Source organism: Lethenteron reissneri, chromosome 54 (genome assembly GCF_015708825.2).
Source record: "Lethenteron reissneri isolate LAM-NWPU_2019-01 chromosome 54, ASM1570882v1, whole genome shotgun sequence".
Taxonomy (NCBI): domain Eukaryota; kingdom Metazoa; phylum Chordata; class Hyperoartia; order Petromyzontiformes; family Petromyzontidae; genus Lethenteron; species Lethenteron reissneri.
Genome location: NC_083832.1, coordinates 2,882,244 through 2,903,259, shown reverse-complemented (window position 1 = coordinate 2,903,259; position 21,016 = coordinate 2,882,244). Strand labels below are relative to the sequence as shown.

General features: G+C 45.4%; 1 protein-coding gene and 3 non-coding genes across 4 annotated transcripts; 3 read left to right on the top strand and 1 right to left on the bottom strand.

Moving 5' to 3' along the window:
- The first annotated feature begins 4,427 nt into the window (after positions 1-4,427).
- Positions 4,428-4,544, top strand: LOC133356615 (U5 spliceosomal RNA). The gene has a single exon (XR_009756865.1). It is a non-coding gene; the product is annotated as a U5 spliceosomal RNA (small nuclear RNA).
- A 2,342-nt stretch (positions 4,545-6,886) lies between these two features.
- On the bottom strand, positions 6,887-20,157 carry LOC133356604 (odorant receptor 131-2-like). The gene is made up of 3 exons (XM_061574228.1): positions 19,724-20,157; positions 16,380-16,884; positions 6,887-7,240 (listed from the first exon to the last, which is right to left on the bottom strand). The coding sequence occupies exons 1-3, from the start codon at positions 20,155-20,157 to the stop codon at positions 6,887-6,889; spliced, it is 1,293 nt and encodes a 430-aa protein (XP_061430212.1).
- On the top strand, positions 10,416-10,532 carry LOC133356618 (U5 spliceosomal RNA). The gene has a single exon (XR_009756868.1). It is a non-coding gene; the product is annotated as a U5 spliceosomal RNA (small nuclear RNA).
- LOC133356627 (U5 spliceosomal RNA) lies at positions 15,411-15,527 on the top strand. Its single transcript, XR_009756877.1, has one exon. It is a non-coding gene; the product is annotated as a U5 spliceosomal RNA (small nuclear RNA).
- Positions 20,158-21,016: the final 859 nt, after the last annotated feature.

The window sequence follows — 21,016 nt, the reverse complement described above, 5'->3', positions numbered from 1 at the left end:
GCTCCATCGCTGCTCCCTGTTCCTCCGTGCGTGGCGATCTCGCCACTTCCCAATGTCAGCCCTTCGTGGCCTCTATGGCTATCTCGCCATTTCCAACCTCAATCCTCCACTCTCTCTTCCACCCCGCTGGCTGGCGCCGTCATGAGCCCCTCAGCCACCAGGCTGAGGCACGGCGACCACCCAACGTGTTCACCACCCTTCACTCCCCCGACTGCCCCAGATGGCTTCCTGTCTCCCCACTATAACTTCTCCCCCACGTCACCCTGACTCCTCCCTCTTGGATCGTCATATCCGCCCCGCCCATTTACGCCCGCATTACAACAGCATCAAAGGGAGCTGCAGTTACTGCTGCTGCTGCAGTTGCTGCTGCTGCAGTTTCTGCTGCTGCTGCAGTTGCTGCTGCTGCTGCAGTTGCTGCTGCTGCTGTTACTGCTGCTGCTGCACTTGCTGCTGCTGCTGCAGTTGCTGCTTTATCCATTTTAATATAACACTATGTATTATTCTACCCACCCTAATGTGTATCACACTGCTATATATTTACTATACAATTACGACACCATACATTACTCTGCACACTGCACCATGCCAGTGAGTGGAACGCGGTCTGAAAGTCACCGTAAACGTGAACACAATCAGTTAAGATCCGAAATGGTTTATTACGTCTTTCCAATGATTGCTAAGCCAGAATCCATCTTCTCGGTTGAAATTGTCTCTGTGTTTGTATATGTGGATCGCCTCATGAACGAATCTCTCATGATAGCCAGATGGCTTGCAGAGAACCTCTGTCTTGGAGAAGTCAATATCATGTGAGCCCACTGAGTTGTAACAGTGATCTGCCACGGCTGAGGTGTTTGTCCTACCGTGTTTCAGGTCTGCCTTATGTTCACGGATGCGGTCCGAGACATGTCGTTTGGTTTCTCCAATGTAACTGCTACCACAGAGGAAACTTAGTTTGTAGACGCCAGGGTACTGTATGTCTGGAACCACATCTTTTACAGACGGGACCAGATCACGGATTTTATGTACTGTGTTGAATCGGACCTGGATCTTGTGTTTAATCAGGATTTTGGAGATCTTTTTTGTGACCCCAGCAATGTAGGGTAAGGTGATGGTCTTGAAAGGCTCCTCAACAGGATCCTTCTTGATGGTTGGAGTGATGGCTTTGCGGATTGTGTAGTCGGAGTAACCATTAGCCTTAAGAGCTTGGCGTACGTGTTTGAGTTCACTGGAAATGTGTTCATGGTCGGAGATGCATTGGGCTCTATGATATAGAGTCTTGATGAGGGAATTCTTCTGGGATGGATGGTGGTGGGAATCCGGTTTTAGATAAGCATCCGTGTGGGTGGCTTTCCTGTAGACAGAGTGGCTCATTGAACCATCAGGTCTCCTTTTGATTAGGACATCCAAAAAGGGTAGCTTGCCATCATTTTCGACTTCCATGGTGAATCTGATGGCTGGGTGTATGGAATTGATGTGGTCGAGAAATTGGTCTAGAGCAGGCCGGCCATGTGGCCAGATGACAAAAGTGTCGTCTACGTACCTCTTCCATAAGGTCGGGCGTAGAGTGGCAGTCTGGATGGCGTCCGTCTCAAATTTCTCCATGAAGATGTTGGCTACAACCGGAGATAGGGGGGAGCCCATTGGGGTGCCCTCAATTTGCTTGTAGAAGGTTCCATTCCAGGTGAAGTATGTATTGGTTAAGCAGTGTCTCACCAGGGGGGGTACCCCAGCATTCAGTCCTTGATGAACCAAGTCTTCAATGATTGCGATGGTGTCAGGCACAGGCACCTTGGTGAACAAGGAAACCACATCAAAACTGACAAGCAGGTCGTCTGGGGACAGGGCAATCCCCTTGATTGTCGATACCAGGTCAGTAGAGTTTAGTACTGCAGAGGTGGTTTTTCCAGTGAAAGGCCGTAGGATTTCGGACAAAAAACGAGCCAGTTTGTAAGTGGGGGAGTTGATAGTAGAAACAATGGGACGAAGAGGTGTATCTTCTTTATGTATCTTTGGCAAGCCGTACAATCTTGGTGGCCTGGCTGCAGAAGGTTTCAACGAGAACTGTTTGGTCTGATCAATTAATGCGGTTGAAGCAGAAATGATGTTGTTGGTTTTGGAGACGAGGCTGTTGGTGGGGTCTCTTTTTATTTTTGTATAGCTGCCATCGTTGAGTAGTTCTTGAATTTTGTTGTTGTATTCTATTTTGTCCATGATGACAGTGGCATTGCCTTTGTCGGCTGAGAGGATGACAATGTCATCCCTCTTTTTTAATTGAGCTAATTCAAAACGCTCATCTTTGCTGATGTTGCTAGCTGGCATCTTAGCGTTTTTGAGGGTTACAGAGATTTCAGATCTTGCTACGTCTGCGATGGTGTCAGGCGATGCCTGACACCATCGCAATCATTGAAGACTTGGTTCATCAAGGACTGAATGCTGGGGTACCCCCCCTGGTGAGACACTGCTTAACCAATACATACTTCACCTGGAATGGAACCTTCTACAAGCAAATTGAGGGCACCCCAATGGGCTCCCCCCTATCTCCGGTTGTAGCCAACATCTTCATGGAGAAATTTGAGATGGACGCCATCCAGACTGCCACTCTACGCCCGACCTTATGGAAGAGGTACGTAGACGACACTTTTGTCATCTGGCCACATGGCCGGCCTGCTCTAGACCAATTTCTCGACCACATCAATTCCATACACCCAGCCATCAGATTCACCATGGAAGTCGAAAATGATGGCAAGCTACCCTTTTTGGATGTCCTAATCAAAAGGAGACCTGATGGTTCAATGAGCCACTCTGTCTACAGGAAAGCCACCCACACGGATGCTTATCTAAAACCGGATTCCCACCACCATCCATCCCAGAAGAATTCCCTCATCAAGACTCTATATCATAGAGCCCAATGCATCTCCGACCATGAACACATTTCCAGTGAACTCAAACACGTACGCCAAGCTCTTAAGGCTAATGGTTACTCCGACTACACAATCCGCAAAGCCATCACTCCAACCATCAAGAAGGATCCTGTTGAGGAGCCTTTCAAGACCATCACCTTACCCTACATTGCTGGGGTCACAAAAAAGATCTCCAAAATCCTGATTAAACACAAGATCCAGGTCCGATTCAACACAGTACATAAAATCTGTGATCTGGTCCCGTCTGTAAAAGATGTGGTTCCAGACATACAGTACCCTGGCGTCTACAAACTAAGTTGCCTCTGTGGTAGCAGTTACATTGGAGAAACCAAACGACATGTCTCGGACCGCATCCGTGAACATAAGGCAGACCTGAAACACGGTAGGACAAACACCTCAGCCGTGGCAGATCACTGTTACAACTCAGTGGGCTCACATGATATTGACTTCTCCAAGACAGAGGTTCTCTGCAAGCCATCTGGCTATCATGAGAGATTCGTTCATGAGGCGATCCACATATACAAACACAGAGACAATTTCAACCGAGAAGATGGATTCTGGCTTAGCAATCATTGGAAGGACGTAATAAACCATTTCGGATCTTAACTGATTGTGTTCACGTTTACGGTGACTTTCAGACCGCGTTCCACTCACTGGCATGGTGCAGTGTGCAGAGTAATGTATGGTGTCGTAATTGTATAGTAAATATATAGCAGTGTGATACACATTAGGGTGGGTAGAATAATACATAGTGTTATATTAAAATGGATAAGGCAGCAACTGCAGCAGCAGCAGCAAGTGCAGCAGCAGCAGTAACAGCAGCAGCAGCAACTGCAGCAGCAGCAGCAACTGCAGCAGCAGCAGAAACTGCAGCAGCAGCAGCAACTGCAGCAGCAGCAGTAACTGCAGCTCCCTTTGATGCTGTTAATCCTGCATAATGCACATGCATATGCAGTACTAATCACATTCCTGCATTTCCCATAAATATGCTAAATTCATTTTGATATGCAAATTCCTTTGTCAATGCGCCCAGCTTATATATATGCTCCAAGCTCGTGTGCTGTTTCATTCAGACTCTGTCGCCTCGACGGACCTGGTTTTCACCTGAGGACGGCTGCTTGCGTTGTGGCCGAAACGTCGTGAGAATTGTTTTATTATGTTTTATTTTTATTATTTTATTACTTCCCTTCTACGTGACTTTACCGAAAGAACCAAGAAGATGAACCGCCGGATATCAATAAAGAAGGCGTGTCTGACGGGCCGCCATGTGATGTCATTCGTGCATATGTAATGAGCACTGTTAAAAACAAGTGCGGAAGACTAATTCAAACGATTCACTCTAACGAAATAATTAGTTTTTACTTTTGATTATATAATATAAATGGTAGTTTAATATTTGACGTGCGAGAATAGTTAATATTTAACTACAGTAAACTATGCAAAACGACCCATAAGGTAAATGTATACGTGCTTTGTATAAGTAACGGGAGAGTGGGTAACGATTCTTTACTCTGGTTTCTCTTCAGAGCGAATAAATCTTTCGCCTTTTACTAAAGATTTCCGTGGAGAGGAACACTCTAATGAGTCTTAAACAATTTTTCGTAACCCTGCTTCTGCAGGGTTCCATTCGTTCAAACAAAACAGAATCAACACTGTGCTGCCATTGATGCTGTACTTGCAGCAAGTGCTGTTATGTGTTCAATGCGACTTTTCGTGTTGGGAGACCAAACCATATGGGAGGAGTTTATTTTCCGCTCGTGATTGGTGTGTTGTCGCAGTCATAAACGAAAGTTTGCAGATAGCCATTTCAAATGCGCATGTTTCCTACTTGTGTTTGATTAAAATTCTGGAGAGTATAAATTACAAGTTTTGTTAAAATGTTTTCCCTTCCAAAAAGCTTTCGGATGTTGACCAAGTTATTGGGCCACGTCATCTTAACTAGATTTATATAACACATTTTACAACGCACTGTACACCAATTATAACATTGTACGTAAGATGATAATGATTGTAAATGAATATTCGGCTGATTGTAAGTGCTCTTGTTGTAATGTCAGTCGAACGGGAGGGATTGTTACAGAGGAGTTGGAAAGTCCTGGTCCTAGCTAGGGGGCGACAGGAAGCTTGGGGGGGAGGAGGGGAGTAATGAGGCATTGTGTTGGGAAGACAAAGGGGGTCAGGAGCAGTGGCGGCTCGTTATATTTCCTTTAAGTGGGGCTGTTGTAGGTGACTTCTGAAAATATGGGGCCATCCATAAATGACGTCACGCGATTTTTGACGATTTTTGACCCCCCCCCCTCGTCACACGGCGTCACAAAAAGTCAGACCCCCCCCTCAAATATGACGTCACAAAGTTCTGCCCCCCCCCCCCCCCAAAAAATAAAACATTGTAGTGCGTATTTAATGTGGCGCTGCACTCTGATGTTGTAGGAGAAAACATTTATTAAAAAGTCTATTTAATTAAGTAGAACGTGTTGTCTATATTTATTTAAAGTTGCGCATTTTGATTTGACGTCACATTTCTGAAACCCCCCTCGTCACACATCGTCACAAATGTCTGAGCCCCCTCCTCCCTAGGTGCGTGACGTCATTTATGGACGGCCCCTATGGTGTTCTAATCGGTTGATCAGGACCCAGTTGTTTGACATTCAACTTCTCCTGCATAGTCAACCTTTCAAATTTAATATTTAGAAGTGACTCCACATTGTGCCTTGCTATTTCTTCGTTTGCTTGCACCTGCTGCCATCGCCATCGCTGTTGTTTCTTCCTGGAGCGTGTCGGCCATGAGCTGCTATATTTGCACAGTGCAACCTCGCGTTGTGACATCGTCTCATTTACAGCCACGGGCGCCTTTTTCACTGCCCTGAATGGGTCTCAAACGGCGTGGCTAAAATGCGAAGCTGATCGCAACGATGAAGGGGGATATCTCTCACTCGGACGCCTTCACAGCTGCCCCGAGACCTCCCTGAGACACAAATCAAACCGCGGCGTTGCAAGCAGCGGTTTCTAATACGAACAACTTAAAATGTTATCTTCGTTTGGCAATTCGCGTTGAAAGAATTGTGACATCTATATATGTTGCACCATAACAAGGTGCTGTAAGCAGCTTACCTGCCACCACGCTCACGGGCCGACAGGGGGCAGCCGAGAGAGAGCGAGGTGCGTAGGGGTTGACCAAAGGTCAAACCCCCTCCCCCCTGGGAGGCCCGTGCCCGGGCTTTGACACCCCAGAACCCCAGGGGCTGGATGATGAGGGGGATGGGCTCCCCCACCCCTTCCTAAGACTCCTTAAGATTTAAGACCCTCTAAGACCTTCCAGAAGGTTCTTGAGGGGGGGGGGTCATGAGGGGAGGGGTAAGCCCGATCTGGGGACAATAAGTAATGTTTAAAAATATTATTTTTTAAACACGCTTTAATGAAATGTTTCCTACTCGTAATGGCAGAACTCCACGACTCTAGGAAGTGGCCGCAAAGCTTGCCATAACGTAAGGGGCCGTGGGTGATTTACAGCCAACGTCAGTTGAGCATGGTCAATTAGACCCAAGCCGAAACATAACATGTAAAAAATATTTTAAAATATGTTTATTTTTTTATGACATAATATAGTATTGTCATCAGTATGACATAAGTATACAAAGTTTGCAGTCGATACCATATTGGGAAGTGGGTTAAAATTTAGTTACAATATTTGAGGATACGACAACAATAACAGAGTGAGTTAATATAAAGCGTGTAAAAAGATAGTTTACATGTTTTGTTTATTTTTTATGATAGAATATGGTATTGTCATCAGTATGACATAAGTATACCAAGTTTGCAGTCGATACCACATTGGGAAGTGGGTTAAAATTGAGTTACAAGATTTGAGGATATGACAACGACAACAACGACAACAGACAGAGTGAGTTAAATAAAAGTGTGTAAAAAAGCCGACCCTCTGAACGGGTCCAGCAGTGTTCGCCAACTCAATCTTGAAGACATCTGAAGCTCTCGTTAGAGCCGGGTTGTAGCGGACCAGAGGTGAGCTCAAACCCCCTGGGACCCTCCCCGAGGCTCTGGTCAGAGCCGGGGTGTAGCGGACCAGAGGTGAGCTTGAACCCCCTGGGACCCTCCCCGAGGCTCTGGTCAGAGCCGGGGTGTAGCGGACCAGAGGTGAGCTTGAACCCCCTGGGACCCTCCCCGAGGTTCTGGTCAGAGCCGGGTTGTAGCGGACCAGAGGTGAGCTCAAACCCCCTGGGACCCTCCCCGAGGCTCTGGTCAGAGCCGGGGTGTAGCGGACCAGGGGTGAGCTTGAACCCCCTGGGACCCTCCCCGAGGCTCTGGTCAGAGCCGGGGTGTAGCGGACCAGGGGTGAGCCCCGTACCCTGCCTGGGACGGGTCAGTCCAGTCTCCCCTTAGCCGCCGTGTGTAGAGTAGCCCGGAGTGTGTAGGACGCGCTAGAAGGGCTATCGGGTTGAAGGGGCCGTACCCCTTCGTGTTACAGCTGCGATTAACAGAGTTGTTATAATAAAAGCGTTGCCTCCAGCAGTCTCCGTGTGGTTAGTTATCGACACAACGTATATATAACAGGACCCTGCGGGGTGGGCTGGTAGGAATAATACTAATACCGGTACAGGGATATCGACCGGGTATAGAGGAGTTAAAAAGAAAATAATTTGTGCATGGGGGGTCAGCGATGACGTCCACACCCCCCTCCCCACTGTCTCGCGCGCACACAGAGCAATGACGTCAACACCCCCCTCCCCACTGACTCGCGCGCACACAGAGCAATGACGTCAACACCCCGCTCCCCACTGACTCGCGAGCACACAGAGCAATGACGTCAACACCCCCCTCCCCACTGACTCGCGAGCCCACAGAGCGATGACGTCAACACCCCCCTCCCCACTGACTCGCGCGCACACAGAGCAATGACGTCAACACCCCGCTCCCCACTGACTCGCGAGCACACAGAGCAATGACGTCAACACCCCCCTCCCCACTGACTCGCGAGCCCACAGAGCGATGACGTCAACACCCCCCTCCCCACTGACTCGCGCGCCCACAGAGCGATGACGTCCATACCCCCCTCCTCACTGACTCGCGCGCCCACAGCAAGGATTGCAACAGGCGATGTCATTGGCTGCGCCGGATGCGACGGCCATCTTGTTTAGTTCATTTAGTTCACGGATCGCAGGGGGAGCGGGCGGCCATCTTGTCAGAGAGACGGACGGCCTCGCGAAGCCTGTCGCAGTAGGCCTCGCGAAGCCTCCTGCACTAGGCCTCGCGAAGCCTCCTGCAGTAGGCCTCATGAAGCCTTCTGCACTAGGCCTCGCGAAGCCTCCTGCAGTAGGCCTCATGAAGCCTTCTGCACTAGGCCTCGCGAAGCCTTCCCTGCAGTAGGCCTCGCGAAGCCTTCTCTGCAGTAGGCCTCGCGAAGCCTTCTCTGCAGTAGGCCTCGCAATGCCTTCTCTGCAGTAGGCCTCGCGAAGCCTTTTCCGCAGTAGGCCTCGCAAAGCCTGCCGCACTAGGCCTCGCGAAGCCTGCCGCACTAGGCCTCGCGCCGTGCTTTTCGTGCACAATTCAGGCAATTAAATGTATCTCGTCTCTGTGTTAATAAATGCATCTTGTCTCTGTGTTAAAAAAACGTGCTGCGTTTTAGTAAAGTAAATTTGAAGCGAAGTTTATTATTACACTTGTTAAGCCAGGAAAGCCCCACTGAGTCAAAAGGTTTTTTTAGGGTCCTGCCAAGTGTTTGCAGTAGGGGGCGATGTTGCTACACCAAATCGAACGATACGAAGGGAGAGATTGAGGCCTAGTTCTCGGCTTTAGGCCTAGCTGTAGGCTTTAGGGCGCTGTGAGTTAATTTTTAATTTAAATGTTTTAATGATTTATGTAAAAGCTTTAAATTTAAATGTTTCTATTTAAAAACATGAGGGAATGTAACATTGTTAAACATAACTCCCTTTCACACACGAGGGGGTACGATACGAAGGGAGAGTTTCAGGCCTAGTTCTAGGCTTTAGGCCTAGCTGTAGGCTTTAGGGCGCTGTGAGTTTTTTTTAATTTCAAAGTTTTAATAAAAGCTATCTCAGGGAATAAGGGAATGTTACACGTGTCATGCCAAGTGTTTGCAGTAGGGGGCGATGTTGCTACCAGGATAGCGTCACTGAGTCTTAAGGTTTTTGTAGGGTCATGCCAAGTGTTTGCAGTAGGGGGCGATGTTGACACACGGACGGACGGACGGACACATTAATCTATTGGTGGTCTGGTCCACTTCGTTCCTACCAGTAAAAGGGAAACGTGTCATTGTGTGTCTGTTCAAAATGATTAGCGTACTTCCCGACATGCAACAAACTTGAAATTTGCCATGTGGGTACTTTCCAGACTGTATACCATGCAAAAAATATAAAAATAGACTTTTGCATTTTTTTGGGGGGGCGGGGGAGGCAATAATGGATATATTTTGCACGCAAGTGAACGGTAACGTCATAACTCTGTCATGTCACTCGCATGTGGCAGCGTGACGCAGTGTGCCTGGTGACGTCACGCACCCCCCCCCCCAACCCTCCGCGTCGGCCCTGTATCCCGCACAAATGCGCGGCTGGGGGGGGAAATAGAAAAAAACTTTTAACTAGCCACGTGGCTAGCTCCCATACTGTACACAATGTAAAACGTATCAAAATTTACTTTTGTATTTGGGGGGGAGGGGAATGACCATGAAGTGTGTGGCCAGAATCGATATCTGGTAAACGTTTGTGGTATCGATTAAATGGGAATAGGCCGATTCTAAAGAAATCTACAACCTTCGATTTCTTTGCTCGATTTAAAGAATTGAATCTTGGCCCGCGAGCGTAAGTTTTTTTTCCACCGGGCGTTGGGTTTTATAAAAAATTTGAGGTAATGATCAAAGTTTTTTTTCATTTGTTTATGTTTTTTTCTAAGTTTTGAGAAGTTTTTCAAAAACATTTTCCCCCGGGCAACGCCGGGTGCTTCCCGCTAGTTTTTTCTTGGATTTTATGTTTGCACATAGTCACTTAAGATGTTTTCTTGTTCATGTTTTTGTTTTTTGTTTGTTGCGATTGCACCCGATTCAAGAGCCGAATGGCTCACAGGGCTATACCTAATAAATGAACTTGAAACTTGAATGATAAAATAATTTCTCATCTCCAGTTGCTTGGTTGGTGCGGTGCCCCAACGCCCTCTAGTGGACGAACCGCACCTGGCCAGGAGCCAGGAGAGCAGAAGAGGCCCAACCGCTCCCCATTGGTCAAATACTATAATTTATGCATAGCGTAAAGTAAATTTGAGTATGTTTCCTATTTCTTTTTCTTAAATAACCCTCGCGTAGACATATAAATGAGAACTAAACAATCACTAATTTAAAGATGGGTTATACAAATATTTAATATTATTAAAGTAAAATTAAATAAAAATGTAGTTACGAGGTAAAGATCCCATAGGGTAAATAGAGCGGGTGTTCATATAAGTACCTACAAGTGGTGGCGTTAAACTTTACTCTGGTTTCTCTTCAGAGCGAATAAATCTTTCGCCTTTTACTAAAGATTTCCGTGGAGAGGAACACTCTAATGAGTCTTAAACAATTTTTCGTAACCCTGCTTCGGCAGGGTTCCATTCGTTTAAACAAAACAGAATCAACAATTTGCTGCAGTACTTGCAGCGAGTGCTGTGTTCAAAACGACTTTTCGTATTGGGAGACCGATACCATATGGGGGGATACTCTTAGGTTTTTGTCGGTAAAAATTAAAATTAATACAAGTAATAATAGAAATAAAATAATAAATCACGACGTTTCGGAGGCAACACAAGCTTCCGTCTTCATGTGGAACAGTCACAGGACGATAGCTGTATCAAGTAAAGAGAAATCCCAAGAGACCCGGACCTTGTATATATACTGGTTGAGGGGGGGAGGAGCCAGGGTAGGCTCCTGGAAAGGAGTTTTTATGTTAAGGTTGGCACGGCTGTGGCTACTGCCGGGACTGAGCCTTTGTTATGTAGACTGGTTAAGCGTAGAGGAGTCAGGGTGGGCCGCGGGAGAGGAGTTGTTATATGGTTGGTGCGGCTACGGCTGCTGCTACTGGGAATGAGCATTTGTTAAGTAGATGGCAGAAGCAGAAAAGCAAGTCAGGACAAAGCAGCCCCGTGCAATGTAGCTGGGTGGGTAAAACTCAAAGCAGGTAACCAGCGTGTGAAAAAAGGAAGAAGCTAAACATGTAGATTTCGATTTAAAGCTTTCGTGACTGCAGGGATTCATCTTCTCCAGGTCTGTCGGGGTCTTCACCTGAGGACCGCTGCTTGCGTTGTGGCCGAAACGTCGTGAGAATTATTTAATTATGTTTTATTTTTATTATTTTATTATTTCCCTTCTACGTGACTTTACCGAAAGAACCAAGAAGAAGCTAAACATGATAAAACAAATCTAGCTGTCTATCAGTAAACTGTACGGTAACTAAAGAATAGTGCCTGTCAAATAAGATGGTCCAAATATGTGTAGATAAATCTGTGTTGCTCTCTCTATGTATCTTTGTGATATCTGTCTGCTTATATGTCTGTTTGTGGTTTTCTGGTTAGATTTTGTGTCGCTATTTCATTATACCTGATGATGATTGCTTGTGTTGCAATCGAAATGTCGTATGCTATTATTTAATTTATTATTTTATCTTTATACGTGACTTTACCAAAAGAACCAAAGAATAATTCCTGCAGTCACGAAAGCTCCAAAATTAAGATAGATACATCTTTTTTGCATGGTTATTTTATTTCTATTATTACTTTTATTAATTATATTTTTTACATACGTGACTTTACCGAAAAAAACCTAAGAGTATGAATCCTTGTAGTCACGAAAGCTTCAAATCTAGAATACATATGGGGGGAGTTTATTTTCCGCTCGTGATGTGGGATTTTAACAGTCATAAAGGAGAGATTAACGAAAGTGTACAGCACAAAATGATAGCCATTTCAAATGCGCAAGCTTCCTACTGGTTCATCATTACTTCTTACTGGTGTTTGATTAAACATTCTGGAGATAATAAATTACACGATTTGTTCAAATGTATTCCCTTGTAAAAAGCTATCGGATGTTGACCAAAATATTGGGCCACGTCATCCTAGCTCGATTTAGCTACGACAGTCCTCCTGCTGTGTTTGTTTTACACCTGATGACGGTTGCTTGTGTTGCGATCGAAACGTCGTGATCTATTATTTTTTCTACCTACGTGACTTTACGGAAAGAACCAAAGAGTATGGATTTATAAAACACCTTTTCCAACGCACTGTACAGCAATTATAACATTGTACGTAAGATGATAATGATTGTAAATGAATAATAGGCTTGTTGTAAGTGGTGTTGTTGTTTAATGGAAGTCGAACGGGAGGGATTGTTAATGGGAAGGTCCTGGTCCAGGCTGGGGGGAGACAGAAAACTTGGGTGGGGGAGGGGGGGAGGGGGGGAGTAATGAGGCATTGTGTTGGGAAGACAAAGGGGGTCAGGAGCAGTGGCGGCTTGTGATATTTCCTTTAAGTGGGGCTGTTGTAAGTGACTTCTGAAAATATGGGGCCGTCCATAAATGACGTCACGCGATTTTTGACGATTTTTGACCCCCCCCCCCTCGTCACACGGCGTCACAAAAAGTCAGACCCCCCCTCAAATATGACGTCACAAAGCTCTGCCCCCCCCCTCAAAATAAAACATGCTTCAAATCGCAAACAACTACGCTGGTTTGGTCGTCTGCGTGCGTATCTGGACGTTAATTTATTAACGGACCCGCCCAAACAGCTCGCTCTGATTCGATGAAAATAAAACAGCCGGCAAAAAGCCACAGCTCACTTTGATTCGATAAAAATAAATAATTAACACGCCCCGAAGAGAGCGATAGCTTAGGTTTGGCAAGGTCTGTGCCGCAGTGGTGCAGTGCACTGTGGGCGCAGACCCTGCGCTGTGTGAGTGTGGTGTGTATGCAAGTGTGCGAATGGTAATTACGCTAATATTACGTATATTTATGTAAAAAATGGGTGCTGCGTGCTGCGATTAGTGGAGTCCCCAAACAACTTTACCTTACGAGTAGGCAGGGCTCGCTATACAGTAAGTCTTAGCGGACTGAGCTGGCAGCTTCACCTGCCGGGACCACGGCCAGTTGCGTAGCGCCCCCTACAGTTTCGCCCATGGGTCAATACCCCCATCATGGGGCAACCGAGCTGACTGTTTGATGGATACAATGGGTACTATCCGGCTTATTACCATTATTATGTATTGACGTTCATCACGTCTCCATGGACGGCATGCTGCTGCTGGTAAGGGCATGTGTTGCATAATATGCAGCATGTGTCCGCGTATCATGTTTGCCACGGATGCAGTTGGCGTTACTGTACATTTATGATGTTTTGGAGTGGCAATCCCATGCACTTTGAAATGTAATAAACTGTCAATAAGTTGCATTCTATTGTTGAATAAGTTGCATTCTTGAATATTGTCGATTGAGCGTCTCATAAAAATTCATATAACCTCACAAAAATAAACATAAAACAATCACCAAAACATGTCTATTGTGTCCAGCCACTTTCAACTCCCCACCAACCAAGCATATACACACCGCCCGCGAAGCGGGCGGCAACTGCTAGTCGCTTTAAACTATTGTCATTGCAATGTGTATTTAATGTGGCGCTGCACTCTGATGTTGTAGGAGAAAACATTTATTAAAAATCTATTTAAGTAAATAGAACCTGTTGTCTATATTTATTTAAAGCTGCGCATTTTGATGTGACGTCACATTTCTCAAACCCCCCCTCGTCACACATCGTCACAAATGTCTGACCCCCCCCCCCCGAGGTGCGTGACGTCATTTATGGACGGCCCCTATGGTGTTCTAATCGGTTGATCAAGACCCAGTTGCTTGACATTCAACGTCTTTCAAATGTAATATTTAGAAGACTTCACTGTGTTCCTTGCTAATTCTTCGTTTGCTTGCACCTGCTGCCATCGCCATCGCTATACTCTTTGGTTCTTTCGGTAAAGTCACGCCGGTGAAAAATAAAAAAAAGAAAAAATTATAATAATTTAATAATTAACTCGCGACGTTTCGGGCGCAACACAAGCGCGGCCGTCATCAGGTGGGACACAACAGTTAGACACAACTGCTGAACTGGGCAAGAAATCTGCAGTGAAACAAGACGCTTTATAAATAAGAGAGGGGTGGTAGGAGCCAAGGAGGAGATACAGAGTGGGGGGTGGGGGTGCGTGGGGCGGGGCGCAGGGAGATTAAAGATAGAAAAGGGAAGACACTAAACATGCAGCAATGGACAACAACATCATGTAGTTATGGTGTCACCTGATTAATAACTTATTTCAAATGATTGCTCAATTTGTTTATTTATTATTTTATTTATATTTTTCACCTACGTGACTTTACCGAAAGAACCGAAGAGTATGGATTCTTGCAGTCACGAAAACTTCAAATCTAGAATAAATCGCCATTGCTGTTGTTTCCTCCTAGAACGTCCATTGGTGGGGAACCTTTTATCTGGCAAGGGCCATTTGGATATTTATATAACATCATTCGCGGGCCATACAAAATTTTCAACTTAATAATTAGCCTGTTATATTTGGTCAAACATTTAATTAACTCACCCCTAATGCGATGGGCTGCAACTGCTTCTCTTTGGCGAGGCGTGTGATGTTAGCGGGTATTTATGATGTTGCGACTCGCAACTGCTTTTCCAGGTTTGCTCCTAGATTTATTGAATTTCGAGTCCTGCCTGCGCTTGCCTTGGCAGGGCCACCAAATTATTTCGCGGGCCTCATACGGCCCGCGGGCCGGACGTTCCCCACCCCTGATGTAGACCGTTGCACAGTGCAACCTCGCGTTGTGACATCGTCTCATTGCAGCCACGGGCGCCTTTTTCACTGCCCTGAATGGGTCTCAAACGGCGTGGCTAAAATGCGAAGCTGATCGCCACGATGAAGGGGGATATCTCTCATTCGGACGGACGCCTTCACAGCTGCCCCGAGACCTCCCCGAGACACAAATCAAACCGCGGCGTTGCAAGCAGCGGTTTCTAATACGAACAACTTAAAATGTTATCTTCGTTCGGCAATTCGCGTTGAAAGAATTGTGACATTTTATGATAAAATAATTTCTCATCTCCAGTTGCTTGGTTGGGGCGGTGTCCCAAACGCCCCCTAGTGGACGAACCGCGCCTGGCCAGGAGCCAGGAGAGCGGAAGAGGGCCAACCGCTTCCCATTGGTCAATTACTATAATTTATGCACAGAGTGTAGCAAATATAGTATGTTTCCTATTTCTTTTACTTAAATAACTCTCGCGTAGGCATATGAATAAGAATGAAACAATCAGTAAGTTTAAAAATGCATTATACAAATATTTAATATTATTAAAGTAAAATTAAATGAAAATGTGCTCACGAAGTGAAGGTCCCATAGGATAAATATAGTGTGTGCTCATATAAGTACCTACGAGCGGTGGCGTTAAGCTTTACTCTGGTTTCTCTTCAGAGCGAATAAATCTTTCGCCTTTTACTAAAGATTTCCGTGGAGAGGAACACTCTAATGAGTCTTAAACAATTTTTCGTAACCCTGCTTCTGCAGGGTTCCATTCGTTCAACCAAGACAGAATCAACATTGTGCTGCTATTGATGCTGTGCTTGCAGCAAGTGCTATGTTCAATGCGACTTTTCGTGTTGGGAGACCAAACCATACGGTGGGGGGGGGGGGGCCTTATTTTCCGCTCGTGATGTGGGGTTTGAACAATCATAAAGAAGAGTTTTACGAAAGTGGACAATACAAAATGATAGCCTTTTCAAATGCACCAGCTTCTTACTGGTGTCTCATTAAACATTCTGTCTCTACGTGGAATTACACTTTCACAATTTCTAAGACATAAGAAGTGAGACTACTCACACCCCACAATGTGTTAAAATAGTGAACCGTTGGTACATGCTGAATGCACCGAGCGTGGTATTTTGATTTAACTCCTATTTTGTAGTACTTTCAATTATAACGAGCTCTATTTCATCTCGAGAGGCTGTCGCAATGCGATCGGACACCTGTCGATAGACGAACTAGTGAACGCAGTTACAACTCAAAACCATCATTTGCGCCGTTGTCGAGAGTATAAATAGCTAAATAAATAGCAGCAATAAAGGAGATGTTGAGCGAGAATAGTCTGTGATGGTTCGGACACGTGGCCAAGAAGGCCACAAGAACACGTTAAGAAAGATGATAAAAAATGGGAAGATAGAAAATAGTGGGATTTTGCGAGAAGTTGCCCCACGAAGAACACGAAAGCCACGTCGTGGAAATGCAGAATCACTGAACCGGAATTGATAGCTTGAAAGCATTTAGCGCGGGGCCGTTGAAACTGCGGGGCCCGTAGCATATGTAGCTACTTGTGCTACTCGGATAATCCGGCACTGCTCACACGAGGTCGTCTTTTACCAAGTACCTTTTGCAAGCCCTTCCTCAGGAACTGTCTACACTGATCATCTCTGAGTCCGTAGATAAAAGAGCCCAGAAACCTGGGAATGACAAACATAACCACGTACATGCTCGTTTGACCGATTGCATATTGCATGCTCTCATCTGAGCCGTCCCAGATTTCGTAGATGGGAATGGCCAAAAAGGTGCTCAGGTAGAGAATCAGCTGCAGCGCGTGGAGCTGGATGGTCTTGCGGGCCTTAACGAAATTCGACTGCTGCACCGAGGCGTTCTTGGCAGCGCGGATCACCCGCACGTAGCTTGCGATGGTGATGGCGCCGGCGACGATGAGCAGCACCCCTGACTCGGTGAGCCGCAAGCAGATGAATGTGTAAGCGTTTCCGAAGAGTTTTCCCAGGTACATATTGTTGCAGTTCGACACGGTGGAGAATAACGAGAGGTCGTTCATGAAGAAGAAACTGGCCTCGATGACCACGGAGATGCTCGGAATGATCCAGATGACAACCAGACACCTGGGAAGAATTACAACAATGGGAATAAGGATACGGGGGGTTGGAGGGGGGCAGAAGTTTCTGCATTTGTATCATGCTAAGATACCTCAACATCTCAAAAGGCCTTACATTTCATATAATCTAAAACATTACTATTCCCTGCGGCAATCTAGCCAAGGGGACCCCCAGTGGGGGCCACCACAAATGAGGTCGTCTTACTCAGAGACCCATAGAAAAAGATTAATAATTCACGTTTATAGAACACTTAGCATCTTAAAGTACTTTACAGGTCATCTCAACCATTCCATCGTGCCGCATAGGAAAGTTCGAGAGAGGGTGCTCAAGGAGCATAAAAAGGTAGAGCATGAAGTTACGAGCCGCCGAATGAAGATCCGAGCCTAGTACAGTCACCGTGTCTTAAATAAAGAGGCTCCAAGAATACCGTCGTCGGGGACATTTCACATGTACATGTCTGCATAACTTATTTCGCACGGTACGTAGCCAACCGTGCTAATTGGAGGTGCGGGGGAAGGACAAAAAACTGAACGCAAAAAATCAGTAAATGGATCTCGTCTATTAGTAGGGGCGATGTTGCAATGGGGGGTTTTTTGTTCCCCCCAACGAAGCAAATTGTGGGTAATTTGAAAAAATGATCGGGATTGTGACATCGGCACACATGGTTACCTCATTTTCAAATCAAGTCATGGGATCTCTCATATCCACTGTCAAGCAGACGGCACGTATATATGTTTGTTGCAACACATGCAGTCTTAAACCAGGGAATCTGTGCACCTCTGCAACATACCGTAAAGGCGGTATTCAATCTTCCACGTAACCACGCACAAAATAGGTTTTGCACCTCCGCTCAATAAAAGGTAACTCATTTTTACACGCTTTTTTTTTATTTAACTCTGTTGTTGTTGTTGTCGTATCCTCAAATCTTGTAACTAAATTTGAACCTACTTCCTAATGTGGTATCGACTGCAAACTTCGTATACTTATGTCTTACTGATGACAATACTATATTCAATCATAAAAAACAATATTTTTAAACAATCTTTTTTATATGTTATGTTTCGGCTTGGGTCTAATTGTCCATGCTCAACTGACGTTGGCTGTAAATCACCACGGCCCCTTACGTTATGGCAAGCTTCGGGGACACTTCCTGGAGTCGTGGAGTTCTGCCATTACTCGTACGGTACATTTCATTAAAGCGTGTTTTAAAAAAAGTATTTTTTAATATTACTTATAACACTTGCATTCACGGCCTGGAACTCCCTCTGTCCATTGGCACTGTCCAAATGTGCTAAACTTGATAAATTACCCACACATTGCTTCTTTGGGAAAACCACATCGCAACATCTGCCCCCTACTTAGTAGGTGATGCCCAGTTACAGTCTGGTTGCTGTATTATACATCTTGAGCCGTGTAGGGATATTTACCTCTGGAGATCCCCGATGCAGTATACACTGCCACAGGTCAAAGAATGGTTGAGATGAGATGTGATGAAGGGAGCCTTTTGAGAACCCTTTGAATGAAAATCATTGTCTTCATACGAAGACAAATATGTATTCTAAATTTGACATCAACGGCGCGAAATTCATGTGATAACATTTCTCATGACAATAACATTGCTTTATTGCACTGTACTGACACACGGGTCTGAATGTAGGTAACAGCAGATGTTGTACACCGCAGAAATTAGGATGACAAAATCCATTTCAGGGACCACAATACTCGATCTGAAGATGAAGAGACGAACAGGCAAGAGCGGTGGTACCAATTCAAAGATAAACTAAACTGAAAGGTGATTTAGACGGCTAAGACATGTGGTACTAAGAGGGGAAACCCAGAATTAGAACGGAAGGTGATGACCATTAAAGGGCCAAGATGGAGACCGAGAGGCAGACGTTGATGGAGGAGGTTCTAAGTAATTAACCAGAATATGAAGGACTGTGGAGTGGACATGGAGATGGCCCAATACATGGGATAACCGGGAATATTCCCCACACGAGTGGGATAAATGCCAGGAAGAAGAATGTTGAAAACAGCAATTTCGTTTGCCATGTAAACACCAGCAGCAGACAACGCTAAATAATGGAGGGGAGAAATTAAATTCCTCAAATCACTTCCTGGAGAAGCTCACAGCACGGGGAATAAAACGTTGGACCTCCTGCTGACCAACGTGCGATACAACCCTAAAATACATAAGAAGTGCTCAGTTTAGGGGCCGTCCATAAATGACGTCACGCCATTTTGGACGATTTTTGCCCCCCCCCTCATCACACGGCGTCACAAAAAGTCATTTTATTATTTCCCTTCTACGTGACTTTACCGAAAGAACCAAGAAGATGAATCCCTGCAGTCACGAAAGCTTTAAATCGAAATCTGGTAGAATCATTAAAATAAAAATGTTGAATAACTAAATGTTTGCTTCTTCATTCTCCGATGAAGAAGCAAAATGCTCCTTCATGGAATAAAAGGTGACCTTAGTAAATTTAAATAATCAAATAGTTTGTAATGAAAATTAATCAAAATTAGTGTTGTTATAACAATTATATTTCATTAAGTAGAACGTGTTGTATATACTTAAAGTTGCGCATTTTGATGTGACGTCACATTTCTCAACCCCCCCCCCTCGTTACACATCGTCACAAATGTCTGACCCCCCCCCACCCTAGGTGCGTGACGTCATTTATGGACGGGCCCTTATAGCAAGGTAACTTTATACTCACATTGTGTTTTATATTAGATCACATTTACGGGAGTCAGCGCGACCCTCCATTACAGAAAGGCGGACAGAGCGGATGCCATTCATGAAGTCAACCCCTTCGTGGAAACGAGTTCTTATAACTGGCACCTGCGAATTGCAGCCCTGTTGATGAGGCTGTGGTATCGAAGCGGGTGGCAGATGGCGACGTAGCGCTCCACGGCCATAACGGTGATACACCCAACGCCGTTGACGATGCACATTATGGAAACGGTGGCGAAGATGATGCACTCGGTGATAGCGATGCTGTGAGCACTGTTGAGCTCACGGAACGCCTGCAATCCGACAGCGACGATGAAGAAGACGTCCACAACGACGAGGTTGAGGAAGAAGATGTGGCGGGCGCTGTCGCGTAGGCGTGGTTCGCACCAGAAGAAGAACAAGACGAAGAACATGAGCAGAAGAGACGGCAACACGGCGGAGAACGTGACGATCTGGGTGACGTGTTTCACATATAACAACCAATTTTCGGAATCGGTGGCATTGGTGGTCGCTGTGGCCAGCGAGGCGTTTGCTGTCGACATGTTTCTCAACTGTGGAGAGAGGGAATGGGAATCGTTTAGAATACTTTCCAGCTGAGATTCAAAGCGTGTAGTAATAATAATAGTAATTAACATTTATGAAGCGCCCTCAAACGAATTGTTCTCGGGGTGCTTATGCGTGGCAAGGCGAAAAATAGTTTAACAACAACGAAGGAAATAAGAAGTGAAAAAGACGTTGAAAATAACCAACGAGAGAGAGACATTTTAAACAGATACGTTTTTCGTCAAGATTTGAAGACTTGTAAAGTGTCTCTGAAGTCCGAACCTCGAAGGGCAACGAGTTACAGAGTTTAGGTGCGGCAATTGCAAAGGCAACGATCACCCAACGTGTAGTTTATGCATCAGAGTGCTCTTCGTGCGTCTGTAAGTAACAGGTAGAAGGAGGAGGTCCATGATAGTACTTCTAAACTATTAAGGAATTACCGCAGAGAAAACTGGTCACGTCGATTACGTAATCCGTGCGTAGGCATGGTTTAGCCAAACTTGTTAATTCAGCGAATTGAACTCCAAAATAAGGTGTTATGCTAATCTAGTTTGGATTATAAATGTTGTGGCTTTGCTCTCCAACACAACGATGTGCTGTACTAGTAACGAATTGGCACGTTCTGTTTACGTGACAGCCCTTACTAATTGGCTGTGTCGGGTGGTGGCGGGTTTAGCGACACATTTATATTTACGCGATCTAACCCAAAAAAACCTATATCATGTATGCTAATCTACTCCTCACTAACTGACAGTGCCGGATTAAGCTAGTGCGGGGCCTGTCGTATATGTTATAAAGGGGCCCTAAAAAAACCACATAAATATGAAAACACAAATTTGTAACTTGCATAGTAAAGTA